Consider the following 20,524-nt stretch of genomic DNA (forward strand, 5'->3'; position numbering starts at 1 on the left):
TGTTTGTGCAAATGTGGTATTTATGATAATCAAATACGATTTTATAAGGAATTTGAGATCATGGCTCAGTGTTTAGCAGTATGCCCAGCTCTCAGACACCAAATACATATGTTGGGTTTGAGGATAAATAGGTAGTAATGATTTTAAATTTTAATTCAGTTTTTCTTATTTGTTCTCCCAAATTAGGTGATGCCTTCATCCCCAGCTCTGCTCTACTGTGCTGGTACTTCATCCACATGTATTTATCTAGTTTAAGCCAGTGATGCTCAAACTTCAGTGGGTATCATAATCCCTAGAAGGCTAGTTGACAAACAGATGACTGAAATGCCCTCTCAGAACTTCTGAGTCCATTAAGACTGAAGGGGCCCAATCTGGAATATAAGAGAAACCTTATGTCAAGAAAAATACAACTTGTCCTGAAGACCCTTCTAATTTATAGCAGTCTTTTCTTATTGGTATTTTTAAATTGTTATTTATTTTCTTATTATTACCTTACTACACATCATTACTACTGCCCTTTGCTATATGCTCCTCACTTGAGTTTTCTCATTTGTAGGGAAACATACATTTAAATTAAAGAAAAATTAGAACATGAGTGAGGAGACTTAAAATTGAGTTTTGATCTTGCTTTCCAATTTTTTCAAATTTTTTCAATGTGTTTCTATTCACACAGACCCTACCTCGGTCCAGTGTAGGGCCTGACACACCTGTGATTGTTCTTGGTGTGAGAGAAATGGGGAATAAGCTAACGGGTGATAAGTTAATGCTAAGAGTTCTCATCTTTCTGCATTCTTCTATGCATGTAAAAATGCTCTTAAAACGCAGTGAACATGTTCCAAGTATCCTCTTTCCTTCTTGCAGCTCATCTCTTTACATTCACTTTTGGTCACATTTCTACATTTGTAGGCTTCATTCACATTCCCTAACGCTGTGTATACAAACTTATTCCTGTCACAAACTAAAACACATGGGGGAGAACTTGGGAAAAAGAGGAGGGAGATAGGAGATGAGATGGGAATAAACAAAAACAAATTGTGTTTGTAAAATGTCACCAGGCATGGTGGTGCACACCTTTAATACCAGCACACAGAAGACAGGTAGGAAGATGACATTGAGGTCAAGGCCAGCCTGGGATTACAGAGTGAATTTCAGGTCAGCCTGGGCTAGAATGAAACCCTGCCTCAGAATACCATAAGTAAAAAATATAGTAAAATTATATATATATTCTGCAGCAGCCAAAAATGTAGCAACCATTTTCATTATAGGGAATTACCTGTCATTGGGACAGTGACTTGGCAATGTCCAGTCATGGTGTGGGTTAATGAGGAAACCCCAGGATAAGAAGACTGAGCTTGGAGTCAGGGTGCCAACTACCAGCTGAAGAGGTTTGCGAGGACGAGATTTACCTATGGATGCAGCACACGGGTTAATTTTGGAAATATTTAGCACAATTTTATGTTTTCAATAAAATATACAAAGATGACAGTAATGTGATTAAAAGCATTCCTTTTCTTTTCATGTAGTCCAGAAATATTAAATTTACAATGGATTTAAATATTAATCAAATAAAATTTATATTACACTTGGGTGTATATATGTATGTGAGCATGCATACACATGAATATATATATATAAACCACATAAAACTATGCATATCCTTTATTTTCTTATGAGTTATATAGCTATAGAGGTCTTGGCTATGATCAGTGAAATCAACCATATGTACCTACTTATGTGTTTGTATATGAATGCATATACATACACCATTTGTATCACTTCTTCTACAGATAAAATAAGAACCTACTTTGTTTTTTTTTTCCTAAAACTGAGTTCGTATGAAATAATATCCTCTAAAAAGGAGGAATCCTTATTATGTAGATTGTAGATTCTATTATTTTTTTACATGTTTGAGGTATAAAATATCTTGATATATTATGTAATAGGCATATTTATAGTGACCACATAAGTGGAAAATGTATGCACATTTTAAATGATGCTAGAAGAGTGAGAGTAATACAGGAAGCACGATTGTTTTGCTGGCATAAATTAGATTTAGACACTGCCAAGAGTTATGGTGATAAACCACTACAGATCCACACAGGCAGTTAGGGGTAGGCATTTGGGTTCTCAGAATTACTTGAAAGCGCAGGAATGAGAAGACAGAAAGAGGCAGAACCTCGAGCACTGGCTCAATCAAGGTAAATAAACTAAAATTTAAAAGAACCCTCCAAGACAACAGAGGATTTTGAAAGTACATTCTAACGTCATGGAGTTATTTCATAATATTACGCACGCTGCTAGAGGGAGAATGTCCATTGTCTCCATCTAAAGAGCTGGAAGCAAAACAGCAGCACGTGGCCCATGACCTTTATTAAGGTTGGCGGGGGGGGGGGGGGGGGGAGACAGATACTGCTTGAAAGAGAATATTGGTGATTATCTGAATCAAAAGCTCTTGAAACCTGTGCTACTTGTTTAAGTTATATATGTTTTTACTCAGGTCAGAAACCTCTGAGACCAGAATCAATATAACCTAGTAATAACAAATCACCTTATTACAGAATAATTGGCTTATATTCAACTGATGCACAAAATTTGTGCATACTTATGGGGTGCTATATGTTTCAATTCCTGTATACATTATATAATGTTCAAGCCAAAGTAAACTTATGTCCATAAACATTTGTCATTTCCTTACAGTGAAATATTTTAATTTTTCTTTAAGCTTTTTAAAATTGAAAGCTTTTAAAAAACAATTTGTTTATTTGTGTTTGTGTGCATACCTGCATGCATGTGTACATGCACATGTATGGTCATGCCACGGTCTCTTGCCACTGTAAACAAACACCTACCCAGGTTTACATGGGTGGCTGGCAAGTTGAATACAGGCCAGCCAGCTTTGCATGCAATGCCTTTAACCACTGAGCAAACTTCCCAGCCTCCCTTCAAGTTTTTTTTTTTTTTAATAATTGATATGTTTCTTGTTATTTATGGTACTATGGTTTGGATTAGTGACCCCAAAAGTTTCAAATACTAAAGGCTTTAAGAGGTGAGACCTAATGAGAGTTATTTAGTTCACTAGACTGTGCCCCCAAAGCAGACCAAAGGGAATTGTGAGACCCCAGTCCCTTCCTGTCTTTTCTTTGCATTCTGGCTGTCAGGTGAGCAGCTTTGCTTCAGCACGTATTTCTGTCATGATGTGCCACCATATTCCTAAAGGATGGGGGCAAATGCATTGCCCCCCACAATGACTGACTGCTGCTCTCACAACTCATAACCCACAACTCCATGTTGAAAACCAGCAATCCCACTGAGGAGGGCCCTCAGTGGAGTGGGGACAGAGAGCAAGGGAATGATGGTATAAACAGTTGATGTGTCCACACAAAATTTCAACTTAAAAAAAAGGAAAGAATGGGGCCAAATGATTATAGACTTAAAACTCCTCAACGATGAGCCAGAATAAACCTTTTCTCTTTATAAGTAATTGCCTCAGGTGCTTGTCAGAATAACAGAAAGCTGATTAGCATATATGGTTGCCCAACCGTGTAATAGTACACTAGAACTTAGCTAGGATAGCTGGCTAATTATGATGTCTACAATAATTGATAACGATCATTATCATTTACTTGTTGAAAAGTCTCATTTACCCTTATGTGTAAATTTGTACAGATTCACCTGTCATCATTCCTGTATGGTGATTTGAAGGGTCAGTATTTGACCTCTGAGGAAAGATAAAAATCTTGATGGAAGTTAAAGGTCATAGGTAGTTGCACAAAAGCACTTGAGTGATTCTGATATTTTGTTTCCCAACTCCAAGTTGATTTTCACTTATATAACATTATTTTACAAATGAAAAATAAGGGCCAGAAAAATTTCAAAAGTATCCACAGTTCCATGAAAAGCAAGATCAAAACTCAAGTTTAAGTCTCCTCACTCGTGTTCTAATTTTCTTTTTATTGCATCAGTGGCTTGACTCACAATGTATGAAGAGATGATACTACTTAGAGATGAAAGACATATATTTCCCTGGAGGGAACCTAAGGCTTGTATATCATCACAGAGTTATTTCACTAAGTTTTGGATCTCCATATGAAAAAGATTAAGTAATAAGGATTTATATTGCAGATACAAATATAAAAATCAACAAAAGCTAGTTCTTTAGTCATTACACTGCTCCCAGACACAGATGACAAAAACAAAAATTGTATCTGTTGCCTGGAAGGATAGGTGGAGTATCACATCCTGAGCAAGATGAAACAATTTCCTGAGCTAGTCATAGCAAAGTGGAAAATAAATTCTCAGGCTAATGCCACAGAGCCTCAAAATTAATTTATAGAGTACTACTATAGTATAATCATTAGTCACTCACCAACTTTCCTTAATTTTAAATTTGTAATTTGTATTACGATTATATTGTATCCAGAAACAGTTAAGTGAATATTCATATTAGACAAGATGCTAAGGCATTATACTCAATGGTCCTTAACTATTGTTCAATATTTTGAAATACTGTCATGAAATATAAGGAGTACAGTTATTTTAAAGTGTGTAGAAGGATGCTTGAAATTTTCCAGTGGCTCTCACTCACTCATGCAGTCCTCCCAAGAACCCAGCTGCACAGCAAAAGCAAGGTAAAGAGGGTTCAGGAACTGTTTACCATGCCGTTTGTAAGGCACAGTGACAGCATGTGATACTGAACAGGCGTTAAAGCCAGGCAGTGTAGCAGGTAAGCAGTAGGCTGGAGCTTTCATCCATGTACTCTACACATTTCTGTGATGCTCCCTGTGTACAGAAAAGGGTCCAGTCATATGGTGAAAGGTCAGTAACGGGAAAACCAATGAGAACGACTTTACCTGAACAAGACTTCTTTTGGCTTGGAGGGGGAGCAGGCCTCACAGCTATCAGATACTTAGGCTCGGCATCTAGAAACAATAGCAGCATTTTCTTTTTAGTTAAATTTTTTCGGAACCCATGCTGGAGGTAGCACACCCACGTTCTCACTTAGCATTTCCTGTTGTTAATTATTCTTGATATCCCCAGTGACAGAGAATGAAACCGAAAGCATTAAATACTTAAGTGTATGAAGTTTTAAAAACGGACAAATTTTATACATGTACATAATGTATTTTGTCATAACTGCTCCCATAACTTTCTTTTGTCCCCTCTCAATCCCCATCCACTGAACCCCTTTTTCTTCCCAGCTATTCTATTTTGATTACATTTTTTCTTCTCTTCCATCATACATGACGACATGCTAATTGTACCAGTATTGTGCCGGTAACAGTTACTGTGACATCATGAATACAACGACTACTTCACATCCAAAAGACAGCATTCTTATCCCCATCCTTTGGCTTTTACATTCTTTCTGTCACCATGAATTTTTTTTTTAATTAAAATCCAGATTTTGCAAATGAGCATGGGTAAGAGAAAAGCCTTTAAGAAACATACTATACAGATTTTATGTGCATTTTCTGCCTCCCAAGTGCTGGGATTAAAGGCGTGTGCCACACTCCTGGTGAGAGATTTAAAAAAAAAAAAAAAAAAAAACTCAGGACTAGCGAGATGGCTTAGCAGTTAAAGCATTTGCCTTTCAAAGCCAAGGGACCCTGGTTCAATTCCCTAGGACTCATGTAAGCCAGATGCACAGGGGGTGGGCACATGGGTCTGAAGTTCATTTACAGTGGATTGATGCCCTGGCATGCCCATTCTATCTTCTCTCTCTCTCCCTCTCAAATAAATAAAATATATTTTTAAAAAATCAGATCCACATGCACACCCCAAAATGGTAGGTTGGTACTCCAGAATCAGAGGATAAAAATCAAACTTGCATATAACATGTGGGTCTTACCTATGATCTGAAGTTAATCAATATAAAAATATGATTATTTATGATGCTTTCATTCTGTTTTTATAACTTCTCATATTGTTTTCATATACAACCAGCTATTTTTAAATGAACAATTTTAAGTAACCCAAATTAATAGGTTGGCATAAGATTTACTTAAAGTACATATAAATAAAAAGTATTTGTCTTTGAAAGTATTTGGGTGTTATTTTCCCCATCCCACTGATATTGACTGGTACATTCATGACCTTAAAGTGAAAACCAACAACCCCTCTGAGAAGGACCTTCAGTGGGATGGGGATGGGGGAGAGGGGATATAAATGTATAACCCTATGTGAATATGATCAATATGAAATATGTTCATACTATAAAGTTCATAATAAAAATAACTAAAAAATATTTTTGTCTTAAATAAAATTGTCAAATTCAAGTACATACGACATGATGTTAGTCAACAGGTCAAGAAGCAGTATTAAAGATAATCAGTATGTTCTACTTAGTCTATAGTCCCAGGCCTGAGCATTGCAACAATGCTGAATACAAACAGCTCATGAATTTAACCAAGCCTGTCACAGAGCCAGAGCAATAGGGAATATAAAAATGATTGGGACATTAGGCATTGTAGGTTTCTGAAATGTTCACGGACCTTTTCTCACAGCTTACACCTTATGTTGGTGTGTATCATAAGAAGAGTTCTTCAGATTTGATGACAGCAATAAGAAGCAGCCCTTCATCTAAATGCTGTGGAGTGGATGGATTAAGGACCCACTGTTGATGGAAAGGTATGGGTAAGGGAAAGGGCTTTTCTTGCACTGCTGTGAGTCTCTATGGCTCTGCTATACTCCTTCACTTATCATAGTTTACTAAAGTTGTCTTGAAGGAAACATTACACACCTTCTGTTTTCCAAACATAACACCATTTCAAGGACATTTTCCACTGAAAAAGACTTTGGAGTTTTTCACAGATTTGTTTCCATGTAGTGGAAGTTTGGGAAGTATTGCCTTTCAAAACCTTTTTCACCCAGGGCCAACTATTTAATGAGGCCCACTGCAAAATCAAAAGGTGAGATCAGAGGCTGGAGATATGGCTTAGCAGTTAAGATGTTTGCCTGCAAAACCAAAGGACCAAGGTTCAACTCCCCAGGATCCACATAAGCCAGATGCACAAGGGGGTGCACATATCTGGAGCTTGTTTTCAGTGGCTAGAGGCCCTGGCATGCCCGTTGTCTCTCTCCCTCTCTCTACCCACCTATTTCTGCATCTCTCTCTCTCTCTCTCTCAATAAGTAAATAAATAGATAAATAAATAAAATATTTTTTAAACAGTTGAGATGCAAAAGAGGGGGGTGGAAAGATGGTTTAGCAGTTAAGGCGCTTACCTGAAAAGCCTAAGGACCCATGTTCCACTCTCCAGATCCTACATTTCCCAGAGGCACAAAGGTGAGGCAAGCACAAGGTTGCACATGCCCACTAGTTGGCACAAACATCTGGAGTTAGATTTCAGTGGCTGAGGCCCTAGTGTGCCAATTCTCTATCTCTTTCTCCTTCTGTCTCTCTTTTGTGTGTGCGCTCACTCGCTTTCCCTAAAAAAATTAAGAAAAAAGCAAAGAATGGAAGCTGGAGATCTTGCTCAGTGGTTAAGACACTTGACTGCAAAGCCTAACCACCTGGGTTCAATTCCCCAGAACCCACTTAAAAAGTCACATACACAAAGTGATGGATATATCTGGAGATGATTGGCATTGGCTAGAGACCCTGGTGTACCCATTCTCTCATATATATATATATATATATATATATATATATATATATATATATGATCTACCTCTTCCTCTCAAATAAAATATTTTTTTAAAAAGCAAAGAACATCAACTTCTGGGTAAGATGGTGCCATAGGAGTCACACTAATCCAGCCTAGGAAGGGATTTGAGCAAAACCACAGCAAAATGTGCTCTTTGTCTGAAAAGTGAAAGTGTATAGTTTTTGTTTTTGTTTTTTTTTCTGCCACAGTGGAGAAGTAGGAGGCACTAAGATCTATCATAAAAGAGGAAATTGGCCAGAATCTCAATGAAGGGCTTGTGAATGGAGCAGCTGGACCTGCACGGATCTACATACCCAATCAGTGCCTGGCTGCAGGAGCAGAGACCAAAGAAGGGGATTTTCCAACCTCATCAGCGTCCTTGCAAAGTCAAGAAATCTGAAGGGGCAACAGATGGACAGTTCCAATACAACTCCAGGCGTCCTGCACTCTCTCATCCCTCAACTGACAGAACCGTAACCCTCCAGAGAAGGCATGCAGCAAGGTGATCAGAGCAAGAGCACCAGATTCACAGCACAACAAGGAGGGATCGAGCTTGGCACTCACCACTGGTGAGATTTGATGCCACCTCAAAAGGTAATGAGGCCAACTGACAAAAAGCAGGTACATAGGTATGCACCGGAATGTTAATCTCTCTTTATATGTCAAGGCAGGTTTTGGGTTACATATTACTGGTTGGATTTACCATTCTCAATTAAGCTGTAGGTGGGGGTTGACTATTGTTGCCTTTAATGCTTTCAGACTCTTAGGGCCTTTGTCTTTTTCTTCTTTTATTATTGGGGACAAGGTTTGAGTCAGACCCAAGCTGAACTGGAACTCATTTCAGAAAAGAAATCTCAACTGCCCACCTGACAAGATTAAGGGCATAGAGTAACACACACCCTTAGGGTTTGTGGCATTATAGGGTTACTTGTTTGTTTCAATCCCCACAGTTGCATACCCTGTTCTGGTTTTTATTGATTGTGTGAACTGATCAATTGAATTTTAGAAATGTCTAGTAAAATGTTCCACCCAGTCCACTAGACTACTTGAGTAGCAGGCAAACTCAACACCTAGGATGACTTCTGTGGTGGGATTGGAGCACAAGAGCTGCCCTTGGCACCTTAAACTCCTATGCTTAACGTACATAAAGTTGGATTTCCAAATCTAAAACCACTGCTGACTATTAGAAAACTTGAGCATCAAATCAACTCAGGATTCAAAACACACATTATAATACAAGAAACACAAAGAATCAAGACAACACAACCCCACCAAAAATTATAAATCCATCAGAAATTGCCCCAATGAAATTGTTTTAGATGAAATGCCTGACAAAGATTTAAAAAAAAAAAGATTTTATCTACACTCAAAGATATCAAAGGAATCAAAGAAGAAAACAAACACCTGAAGGAATTCTAAGAGAACACAGGAAACCAGCTCAATGAAATAAGGAGACCATTACAAGACATGAGTAAGGAAATAGAAATACTGAAGGAGAAAAAAGCAGGCAGAATTTTAAGCTCTGAAAAGCACAGTTAGTCAAATAAAAACTCTGTGGACAGTCTCATGAGTAGAATGGATGAATATCTAAACTAGAAGACCAGATGGCAGATATAATGCAGTCCAACAATGAGAAAGACAAACAAAAAGGAAGATATGAATGGGAATTTCAAGATATCCAGGACACTATGTAAAGATCAAATATAAGAATTTGGGGTATAGAAAAAGGAGAAGAATTTCAATCCTGAGGCTTAGTAGGCATTTTCAACAAAATAAACTTTTCCCCAAATTGGGAAAGAAATGCCAATGAAGATACAGAAAACTTTCAGAACACCAAACAGACAAAACCTGGAAAGAACCTCTCCTCTCCACATGATAATTAAACTACTAAACACACAAACCAAAGAAAATATATTGATAGCAGTTAGAGAACAAGCAATTCATCTACAAAGGCAAGCCCATCAAAATAACAACAGAGTTGGGCATGGTGGTGCATGCCTTTAATCCCAGTACTCAGGAGGCAGAGGTAGGATGATCAACAAGAGTTCGAGGCCACCCTGAGACTACATAGTGAATTCCAGGTCAGCCTGGGCTAGAGTGAGACCCTACCTCAGGGAAAAAATAAAAAAAAAAAAAAAGATTACTCAACACAAACTTTAAAAGCCAGAAGAGCTTGGAATGATGTATCCCAAGTTCTGAAAGATAACAACTATCAACCAAGATTATTTTACCCTGCAAAGCTATCTATCCAAATTGATGGAGAAACAAAGACATTCCACAACAAAACAGGCTAAAGGAATTTATGACAATTAAGCCAGCTCTACAGAAAATACTTGAAGGAATCCTTCACACTGAAGAAAAAGCAAAACATCAGACAAATGGGATAATCCTTATTTTTTTTATAGAGAATTTAATAGGTGTAGGCCCTCTTGTAGCCCATGATTGGTGGTAGCTTGATAATGGAGAGTGGGGCTCATGTTTGGATATGGTTCTGACTTGTTTCCCCAGATCCAGCTATGAGTGCTGTACCACTGAGGGGATCAGTTAGCCAAATCAAGAGCAGCTTGTTTCCCACCATTGCTGTGCACCACTATTGCACTTGTGTGAGCATCACAACAGGTTCTTTGCTGCTAAGTAGGTTAGACCATGAGTTGGTTGGGCAGATATTGGTCATTTCCCCCAGTCGCCCATGTAGCACCTTCTAGCACTAGACGAGCTGACTGTCTGGGGACTGACTCTCTTCCAGCTTCCAGCCATCACATTCCATTTTACGTATCAACCACATATGGTGTCTTCAGCAGTAGGGTCTTACCACTAACCTTTTGTGGGTCACCAAGTACTCTGACAGAAATCTGTCTTTCTTTTAGGAAACCTTGTAGGTCTCTCTGATCAAAAGCTCATTGTGGACGAAAGCCACATGCTGGTACTAGGAGTTACAGGTCAGTGCCCACTAAGAAAAGGAAGAAAAAGATAATTAATATAAAAGAGTTAGAGAGAAGAGAGACTGAAAGATAGAGGGAGAGAAGCTGTAGAAGATTAAGGTCAGTCTTCATCATACCCTCTCCAGTGTCTTGTGGCTCAGGTGTTTTCCCTAACGGCCTGGTGAAGGTCCAACCATTTGGCCTGCCTTTTAGGATGTAGAATTTTATGGTGGCATTGCCATTTGGGTCTAGATTTGTGTCTCTCACCCCCTCCGTTGCCCACCTCTCCCTCCCCACCCACCCTATTGTCTAGTCTTCGAGATGTTTGCTGGATATGTCAGCATCTTGGGTAGATTCAGGTTAAGTGCTGTAGATGAGTGAGACTATGCAGCAATTTTCTTTCTGTGATTGGGTAAGTTCACTGAGAATGATCTGTTCCAGGTTCAACCATTTTTCCTCAAATTTCATTGTGTCATTCTTACTGCTGTGTAGAATTCCATTGTGTAGATATACCATATTTTAATTATCCATTCTCCTAGTGATGGACATCTGGGTTGATTCCAGCTCTTAGCTATTATGAATTGAGCTGCTATAAACATGGTTGAGCAAATCTCTCTGGACTTTTGTTTAAAGGTTTTAGGGTACATGCCCAGTAAGGGAATAACTGGGTCTGTTAGTAATTCTATAGTCAGCTTTTTTAGGAGTCTCCATATTGCTTTCCAAAGAGGTTGTACCATCTTACATTCCCACCAACAGTGGATTAGGGTTCCTAATTCTCCACATCCTCACCAACATTTAATTTTAATTTGATTTTTTGATGTTTACTATCCTTTCTGGGATGTCAGGAGCCATAGAGCAAAAGCCTCTCCATTTTTCCTGGGCCTGTTCGTAAGTTGACTCATTATTCAGAAAGCTGGTCCATCCAGCTTTCTGTTAGGTACTTCTGGAATGTTGGTCAGCAGACTGCTTACAGAATCTTATCTTTTGCAAAAGGCCAGTTTATGGTCAGGCTGTGAAGCCTGGGGCAGTCAGGATGTTAAGCCATTGAGGCAAGATTAGATAAACACCTGATTACATCCCCTCTAGGTTTCATGACTATTCCAAGGCTCTAAATCATGTCAGCCAGTGTATTTCCGCCTTTTTCTTCCCTATATAACCACTGTGTAAAAAAATAAAGATTCAGAGACCTTGATCAGAATATAGACTTGGTCTCCTTCTTTGTGTCTCTTGTCTCTCATCCAGGTTAATTTCCCCTCGGGTCCTTGTTTGACTCCCCACTGGCTGAGGCACTGGAGTAAGGTGTAATCTTATAGTTGTTTTAATTTGGATTTCCCTGATGATTTGGGATGATGAACATTTTCTTAAGTGTGTGTTTGCCATTTGTATTCCTCTGTGAACTGCCTGTCCAGCTCTTTGCCCCATTTTGTGAGTGGGCTGTTTGACTTTTTATTTGTAAGGATTTTGAGTTCTTTGTAGATTCTAGAGATTAGGCCTTTGTAGATTCTAGAGATTAGGCCTCTGTCCATTGGATAATTAGCAAATATTTTCTCCCATTCTGTGGGTAATCTATTGGCTTTGCTTATTGTATGCTTGTCTGTAAAGAAACTCTTCAGCTTCATGTGATCCCATTGGTTGAGTGACTATTTAAGATTGTAAGCTACTGTGGTTTTGTTCAGGAAGTCTTTTTCCATTCCTATCCTAAGGAGAGAACCAGCCCATCATACCTCAGAAGTACGCCAGCTGAAACTAAGAAAAATGGGCAAAACAAGCAAGGGTGCTGTTCTCTTGGTGAAACGGGCACCAGCACAAGGGTGAAGGAGATTGACACAGAGAACAATCAACTCCTACCATATCAGATATCCAGAGACCCAGAGGCCCCCTCACATCATCACTAAAACAGACCAAAAATGAACCCAAGATGGCTCAGGGAAATTTTGTGGAAGAGGGGGTGGAAAGAATGTCAGAGCCAAATGTTGGGTCATGATATGCAGAGACATTTCTACCCATGACTGTGGGATAACTCCACAATGCATGACCCATATGCCTCAACAAGGAGGGGGTAGCACATGGACGAACCCAACAATGGCACCAATTTGACTGTATTCACTGACTACAAAACTAATTAGTTTAAAAAATTAATAAAATCAGAACCATACCCAAACACAAGCCCACTCTACAATATCAAGCTACCATCAATCAATCACGGGGTATAAGAGGGCCTACACCTATCAAACTGTCTATCAAAAAAGTAAGTGTTATCTCAATTTTCTGGGTGCTAACTTACTCTCCGTTGGAGAATCTGCTTCTCTTTTCCAGATAGATGCAGATCCTAAGAAGAGAGCTGCCCCAACATACCTCAAAAGGGGCCCAACTGAAACTAAGGACAACTGGCAAAATTAGCAAGGGTGATGTTTTCCTGTGAACTGGATACCAGCACAAAGGGGAAGATCAACGCAGAGAAAAATCAACTCCTACCAAACCAGAGAGCCAAAGCCTCAGAGGCCCCCAACACCTCAGCACTGAAGCAGACCAAAAATGAACCCAACATGGCTCAGGGAAATCTTGCGGAATAGGGGGCGGAAAGAATGTCAGAGTTACATGTTGGGTCATGATTTGCAGAGACATTTATCATACTAATAACTGGGGGCTAACTCCACAATGCACGACCCATTTTCATTAACAAGGAGGGTCTAATGGGAGGGGGTAGATCACAGATGAGCCTAAATAATGGTACCAAACTGCCTGTATTCACTGAAATGAAAACTAATAAATTAAATTAAAAAAAAAATAAAAATAAAAAATTAATAAAATAAATGAAACAGAAAAACACACACAGGAGGGAACAGGAAAAAACAAACCATAATCAAATAACAGTTAAAACAAGCAAATAAAGGGAAAACCAGAAGCACTACAATCCAAGAAGAATGGCAAGAATCAATGCATACCTTTCAATAATAGCTCAATATCAATGGCCTCAATGCCCCAACCAAAAGACACAGGCTTGCAGTCTGGATTAAAAGTCAGTATCCTGCCCTTTGCTGCTTCCAGGAAATTCATCTCTCAATAAAAGATGAGCACTGTCTTAGAATGAAAGGTCAGAAAATGGCATTTCAAGAAAATGGGTAAGAAACAAATAGGGGTTGCTATCTTAATACCTGGCAGGATAGACTTTAAACCAACATTAGTGAGAAAAGATAAAGAAGGTCACTTTATACTGATTAAAGGAACACTCAAACAGGAGGACATTACAATCCTAAACATATATGCACCTAACATGGGAGCTCCCAATTTCATCAAACAAACACTTTTGGATTTGAGGTCACACATAACAGCAAACACAACTGTAGTGGCTGACTTCAATACCCCATTCTCATCAATTGACAAGTCATCCCAACAAAAAAATAAACAGAGAGATATCTGAATTAAATGATGTCATGGAACAAATGGACCTAACAGCTTTCTACAGAGCATTCCATCCAAATGCTGCTGAATATACATTTTTCTTAGCAGCACATGCAACATTCTCTAAAATAGAAACTAAACAAAAAAAAAAATCAATGAAGCAAAGAGTTGGTTCTTTGAAAGGATAAACAAGATTAATAAACCCTTAGCCAATCTTATCAGAAGAAAGACAGAAGAGACAAAAATTAATGAAATTAGAGATGAAAAAAGGCACCATTACAACAGATGCCAAAGAAATTCTAAAATCATAAGGACATACTTTAAGAATAGATATGACTCTAAGTATGAAAATCTGAAAGAAATGAATGATTTCTTTGATTCATATGACCTACCAAAATTAATTCAAGATGAGATAAACCAAATTAATACACCTATTACAATTATGGAGATCCAATCAGTTACAAAAAGTCTCCCAAATGGCGAGTTTTACCAGACCTTCATGGAAGAACTAACACCACTGCTTCTCAAACTTTTCCATAAAATAGAAAAGGAAGGAATTCCACTGGACTCCTTCTACGAAGCCAGCATCACCCTGATACAAAAAAAAAAAAAAAAAAAAAGAGAGAATAAAAAAAGAAAATTACAGACCAATCTCCCTCATGAACATAGATGCAAAAAATCTCAACAAAATATTGGAAAACAGAATAAATGAATATATCAGAAAGATTACTTTTCCTGAACAAGTAGGCTTTATCCCAGGGATGCAGGGATGGTTCAACATATGCAAACTGATAAATGTAAAACACTACATAAATGGACTGAAAGACAAAAATCACATGATCATCTCAATAGATGCAGTAAAGGCATTCAACAAAATCCAACATCCCTTCATGGTAAAAGTCCTACAGAAACTGGGAATAGAAGGAAATATCTCAACATAATAAAGGCTATTTATGACAAACCTACAGCTAACATAATACTAAATGGGGAAAAACTTGAAGCTTTCCAGTAAATTCAGGAATAAGACAGGGTGTCTACTGTCCCCACTTTTATTTAATATAGTACTGGAAGTCTTAGCTATAGCAATAAGGCAGAGAACCTTATAAAATGGAAACAAATTAGAAAGGAACAGATCAAATTATCATTATTTGCAGATGACATGATTCTATACATAAAAGACCCTAACGGGTCTACCACTGAACTGTTAGAGCTGATAAACACTTTTAGCAATTGTAGCAGGTTACAAAATAAACACACAAAAATCAGTAGCTTTCCTATACACTAACAACAAACATGTGAAGGATGAAATCAGGGTATATCTCCCATGCAAAATTGCCCCCCAAAATGTACCTTGGAATAAAGCTAACCAAGGAAGTGAAGAATCTCTACAATAAGAACTTTATTTTATTTATTTTTTATTTTTTTTCCAGGTAAGGTCTCACTCTGGTTCAGGTTGACCTGGAATTCACTATGTAGTCTTGAACTCTTGGTGATCTTCCTACCTCTGCCTCCCAAGTGCTAGGATTAAAGGCATGTGCCACCACGCCCAGCTACAATGAGAACTTTAAAACACTCAAACAAGAAACTGCAGAAGACACTGGGAAATGGAAAGACATCCCATGTTCTTGGAATGGAATTATCAATATTGTGAAAATGTCAACCTTACCAAAAGCAAGCTACACATTTAATGCAATCCCCATTAAAATTCCAATGGTATTCTCCACATAAATTGAGAAAACAATCCTAAAATTCATTTGGAAGCACAGAAAACCTCAAACAGCCAAAACAGTTTTGAGCAACAAAAATAAGGCTGGTGTTATCATCGTACCTGATTTTAAGCTATATTACAAAGCCATAGTAACAAAAACAGCATGGTACTGGCACAAAGACAGACATGTAGATCAATGTAACAGAATAGAGGACCCAGATGTTAATCCAAGCAGCTGTATCCATCTGATTTTGACCAAAAATGTCAAAATATTCACTGGAGAAAAGATAGCCTCTTCAACAAGTGGTGATGGGAAAACTAGATATCTATATGTAGAAAGATGAAAATAGATCCTTGTTTTTCTCCATGGACAAGAATCAAGTCCAAGTGGATCAGGGACCTTAATATCAGACCTAAAACTCTGAAATTGCTGGACTAGAAAGCCAAACATTGCATATATCCCTCATATGTGAATCCTAGCTATAAATGTTTAGACTTGTTTGTGAACTGGAATCAAAAAATCAGTAGCAGAGGCCAATAAGATGGAAACAGGCTATAAGGGAGGGAGGAGAAGGAAGGACTTTAAAGGATGGTACTGTATATATGTAAGTAGAAGAACAGATTACAGGGAATGGAATGGCCTAAGTGAGGCCAAGGGAAGAGATGAAGAGAAGGGTGGGGGGAGGGTCATTCAACATTGAAGAGATTCTAAGTAAAATGTGTGAAAGTTGTGGTGGTTTGATTCAGGTGTCCCCCATAAGCTTAGGTGTTCTGACTGATAGTTCCCAGTTGATGGAGATTTGGGAATTAATGCCTCCTAAAGCAGAGTATTGTTGGATGCAGGCTTATGGGTGTCATAGCCAGCTCCTTCTTGCTAGTGTTTGGCACACTGTCTTGTTGCTGTTGTCCACCTGGTAGTGGCCAGGAGGGGATGTCCACCCTCTGCTCATGCTGTCATTTTCCTTGCCATCATAGAGTTTCCCCTTGAGCCTGTAAGCCAAAACAAACCTTTTTTTTTTTTTTTTAACCACAATCTGCTCTTGGTCGGGTGATTTCTACCAGCAATATGAACCTGACTGCCACAGTAAAGTGGTACTGAGGAGTGGGATTGCTGCTAGACACCTGACTGTGTAGTTTTGTTCTTTTGGAGCTGATTTTCAAGAGAAATATGGAAGGATTTGAAAACTTGCCCTAAGAGACGTCTTGCAGTGCAGCCTGATGGACTAGCTTTGCTTGGACTGGGCTAGAGGCAGTTTGTGTGAAAAGCTTGTTGTTATGCCTCTGTCATGAGAAGTTGTGCAGGGTTGCTTTGCCTAAAAATGAACTTGTGTGAGCAGAGGGATAGGTCACAGAAATTTTGGCATGAACTGCTGCCTGTTCAGCTACAATTGAGAGATTATAACCTTTGAGATTGGGCCATCTGACCTGCACTGAGGCCACAGGAAGAATGTAGACTCTTCTGAAGGGGTCTGAATGCTCAAGGAGTGTCCTGTTCTTCAAAGTTGGCTTTATTTCCCCCTGGATTAACAAATTGGTACTCTACCTGGTATTGTGGAATATAAGAAATACAGGAAAGAAAGGGTCACTGAGTTAGCAACATTGTCTTGTGTTTTGAAACTGCCGTGGGCAGTGTGAATTAGGTTTACTGGATACCTCCTTGGAGACCCAATGGAGCATGAGAAAGAACTGTGGCTTGCAGTAGAAACCCCAGATGGCTGCTAAGGAAAGCTTCCAGACCTACATGAAGTTTTTCAGGATTATGAGTAGCCTAGCTGGAGGGGAAGAAGTGGAACTCCAGAGAATTATTACTGGTTAGAATTATTGGACTTTCATTTCTCAGGCCCTTGGTTTCCCACCAGCAATAGATGGTAAGACCCTATTTCTTAAGACTCCACATACTTGGGCTGCAAGGTCACTGAAAAGTCCTGCTGGAGCTGAGCTGAAAACCTCCTCCATGTAGACCAGCTGACAGAAAGCTGGAAAAAGCCATGCTGTATGCAGTTCAATGGGAGAGAGAGAAATCACCAGTGAAAATACTCAACAGTGGACACTCCAACCCTTCTATTTGGTCAGCCAGGCCAAGTGAGCCAACAAGTGCAATAGTGGCATGTCTGTTATGGGAGAAACCAACTGCTCTCTAATTTGACTGGAGGCCCACTCCATGGGAGGAAATACATCCCTGATACTGAAAACCTACAACAGGGGTAGTCATAAGCCCTGGAGAGTGTAACGTCTGCTGGTGTCTGGATAAATGTATATATTATGCTCACCAAACTGCCCAGTAAGCACTTCTCTTAATGTTCATACCCATATACTAATGCTACTCTCACTTTTAGTTAGAGAACCTTCTCTTATCAGATGGCAGTGACCTTGGGATGACTCAGAAAGCATCATGGTGCTGAGAAGAAGTGACAGAGGAGTGCTCAGCACTGAAATATCTCAATCACAGCTTCTATGGCTCAGAGTCCATTGCAGTAGAGTTGGCAGAAAGAATGTAAGAGCCAAAGGAAGAGTAGGCCTACTTACAACATGCTCTTCCAGACACAAAATGGCCTGGATATCCATGACTTCACAATGCCTAACACTACCTACACAAGACCATCATAATAGGAAGAAAAGATCATGACATCAAAATAAAAGAGAGACTGATTGAGAGAGGGAGGGCATATGATGGAGAGTGGAGTTTCAAAGGGGAAAGTGGGGGGAGGGAGGGAATTACCATGGAATATTTTTTACAATCATGGAAGTTGTCAATAAAAATGAATAAACAAATAACTAAATGAAAAGAATTATCAGACTTAGAGATTTTTCACTGGCTAAAGTTGTGCTTGAAGCTACAGTTTTATATTTGCCCTGTTTTAAAGCTTGTATTGGCTGAATATTTCTTTGCTATGCCCAGTGCCATCTTTTGCAGGGTGAATGTTTATTCTCTAGCATTATTTGTTTGGGGGGGGGGGATTTTTTGGTATTATAGCTTAGTTAAACAACCTTGATTATGAGGATATATAAACATCATTGGAATTGATTACAAACTATTGGGCATTTTAAAATTGGATGAATGTGTTGCATTTTATATCATGTATGGTTACTAGTTTATGGGGGCCAGGAGTACAATGTGCTGGTTTGAGTCAGGTGTCCCCCACAAGCTCAGGTCTGACAGCTAGGTTCCCAGTTGATGGAGATTTGGGGATTAACACCTCCTGGAGGCAGAGCATTATTGGGGGCAGGCTTATTGATGTTATAGCTAGTTTCTTCTTGCTAGTGTTTGGCACACTCTCCTGTTCCTGTTGTCCACTCTCTGCTCATGCTATTGTTTGCCCTGCTATTATGGAGCTTGCCCTTGAGCCTATAATAAAAAATAAACCTCTTTTTTTCCCACAAGCTGCTCTTGGTTGGGTGATTTCTACCAACAATGCAAACCTGCCTGCAACAAAAGCCTACTGCTTTGGATAACGGCACATCCTCAAGCCATAAATTGCTGCTAGAAACTTTTCAGTGCCAGCGATGGAATACCTACCAGTGAGCTGTTGGGCAGGGAGATCCCTACTGCCTCCAAAACATTATAGGCTTTTGCCAAGGCCCTTGGTTTCCCAGGATTAATAGATGTTAAGACCCTATTGCTGAAGACTTCACATGTGTGGGCAGTAAGGTCACTGAGAAATCAAGCTGGTGCTGAGCTGAAAATCGTCTCCCTGTAGACCAGCCAACTCAAAGCTGGCAAAAGCTGCACTTCATGCTGTCCTATGGGAGACAGAAGTCATCAGTGGTGAAAACAGTGGACACTGGAAACCTCAAGTTTGGCCACACAGGCCAAATGACCAAACAAGTGCAATAGTGGCACATCTGTTCTGGGGAAAACCAACTGCTCTCTATTAGGACTGGAGGCCCACCCTATTGGAGGGAAGACATGCCTGGCACTGAAAACTTAATCAAAAGCCTATGGCAGGGGAAGTCATGTGCCTTAGGGGTATAAAGCCTACTCATGTCTAGCTAAACATACATGTTATTCTCACCAAACTGCCTGAAAGCACTACACTTAATGTTCATATTCATATATTAATGCTACTCTCACTTTTGGTTGGAGAAACTTCTCTTTTCAGATGGTGATGACCCCTGGGATGACCTAAAAGGCAACATACTGCTGAGAAGAAGTGACAGAGGAGTGCTCAGCACTGAAACATCTCTATTACACCCTCCAAGGCTCAGAGTCCATTGTGGAAGAGGTGGCAGAAAGAATGTAAGAGCCAAAGGAAGGGCACCACTCCTTACAATGCAATTGTCCAGACAGAAATTGGCCTCGATAGCCATGACCTCACAGTGCCTATCAATACCTTCACAAGACCCTCATAATAGGAGAAAAAGATGATAACACCAAAATAAAAGAGAGACGAATGGAGAGGGGGAGGGGATATAATGATGAGTGGAATTTTGGAGGTGAAAATGGGGGAGGGGAGGGAAATATCATGGTTTATTGTCTGTACGTAGAGAAGTTGTCAATAAAAATATTTTTAAAAAGGGCTGGAGTAATGGTTTAGCAGTTAAGCACTTACCTGTGAAGCCTAAAGACCCCAGTTTGAGGCTAGTTTCCCAGGACCCACGTTAGCCAGATGCACAAGGGGGTACACATGTCTGGAGTTCATTTGCCGTGGCTGGAGGCCCTGGCACGCCCATTCTCACTCTCTCTCTCTCTCTCTGCCTCTTTTTCTATCTCTGTCACTTTCAAATAAATAAATAAAAATGAACAAAAAGTTGTTTAAAAATATTTTAAAAAACAACAAAGGAGGGGCTGTGGAGATGGTTCAGTGGGTAAAACAACTGTTGTGCAAGCATGAAGGCCTGAGTTTGGAT

At 39.3% G+C, this 20,524-nt stretch overlaps 1 protein-coding gene across 1 annotated transcript in view; it reads right to left on the reverse strand.

Annotated features, from left to right (window-relative positions):
- Positions 1 to 20,524, reverse strand: part of LOC101599825 (ABI family member 3 binding protein) — a 257,292-nt gene that overhangs the window by 171,145 nt on the left and 65,623 nt on the right. Inside the window, exons 3-4 of the mRNA XM_045148002.1 lie at positions 4,851 to 4,919; positions 1,274 to 1,406 (exon numbers count right to left, since the gene is read on the reverse strand). Coding sequence (XP_045003937.1) covers positions 1,274 to 1,406; positions 4,851 to 4,919 — 202 coding nt within the window. The remainder of the gene's footprint in view (positions 1 to 1,273; positions 1,407 to 4,850; positions 4,920 to 20,524) is intronic.

This window comes from Jaculus jaculus, chromosome 4 (genome assembly GCF_020740685.1).
Source record: "Jaculus jaculus isolate mJacJac1 chromosome 4, mJacJac1.mat.Y.cur, whole genome shotgun sequence".
NCBI classification, from domain to species: domain Eukaryota; kingdom Metazoa; phylum Chordata; class Mammalia; order Rodentia; family Dipodidae; genus Jaculus; species Jaculus jaculus.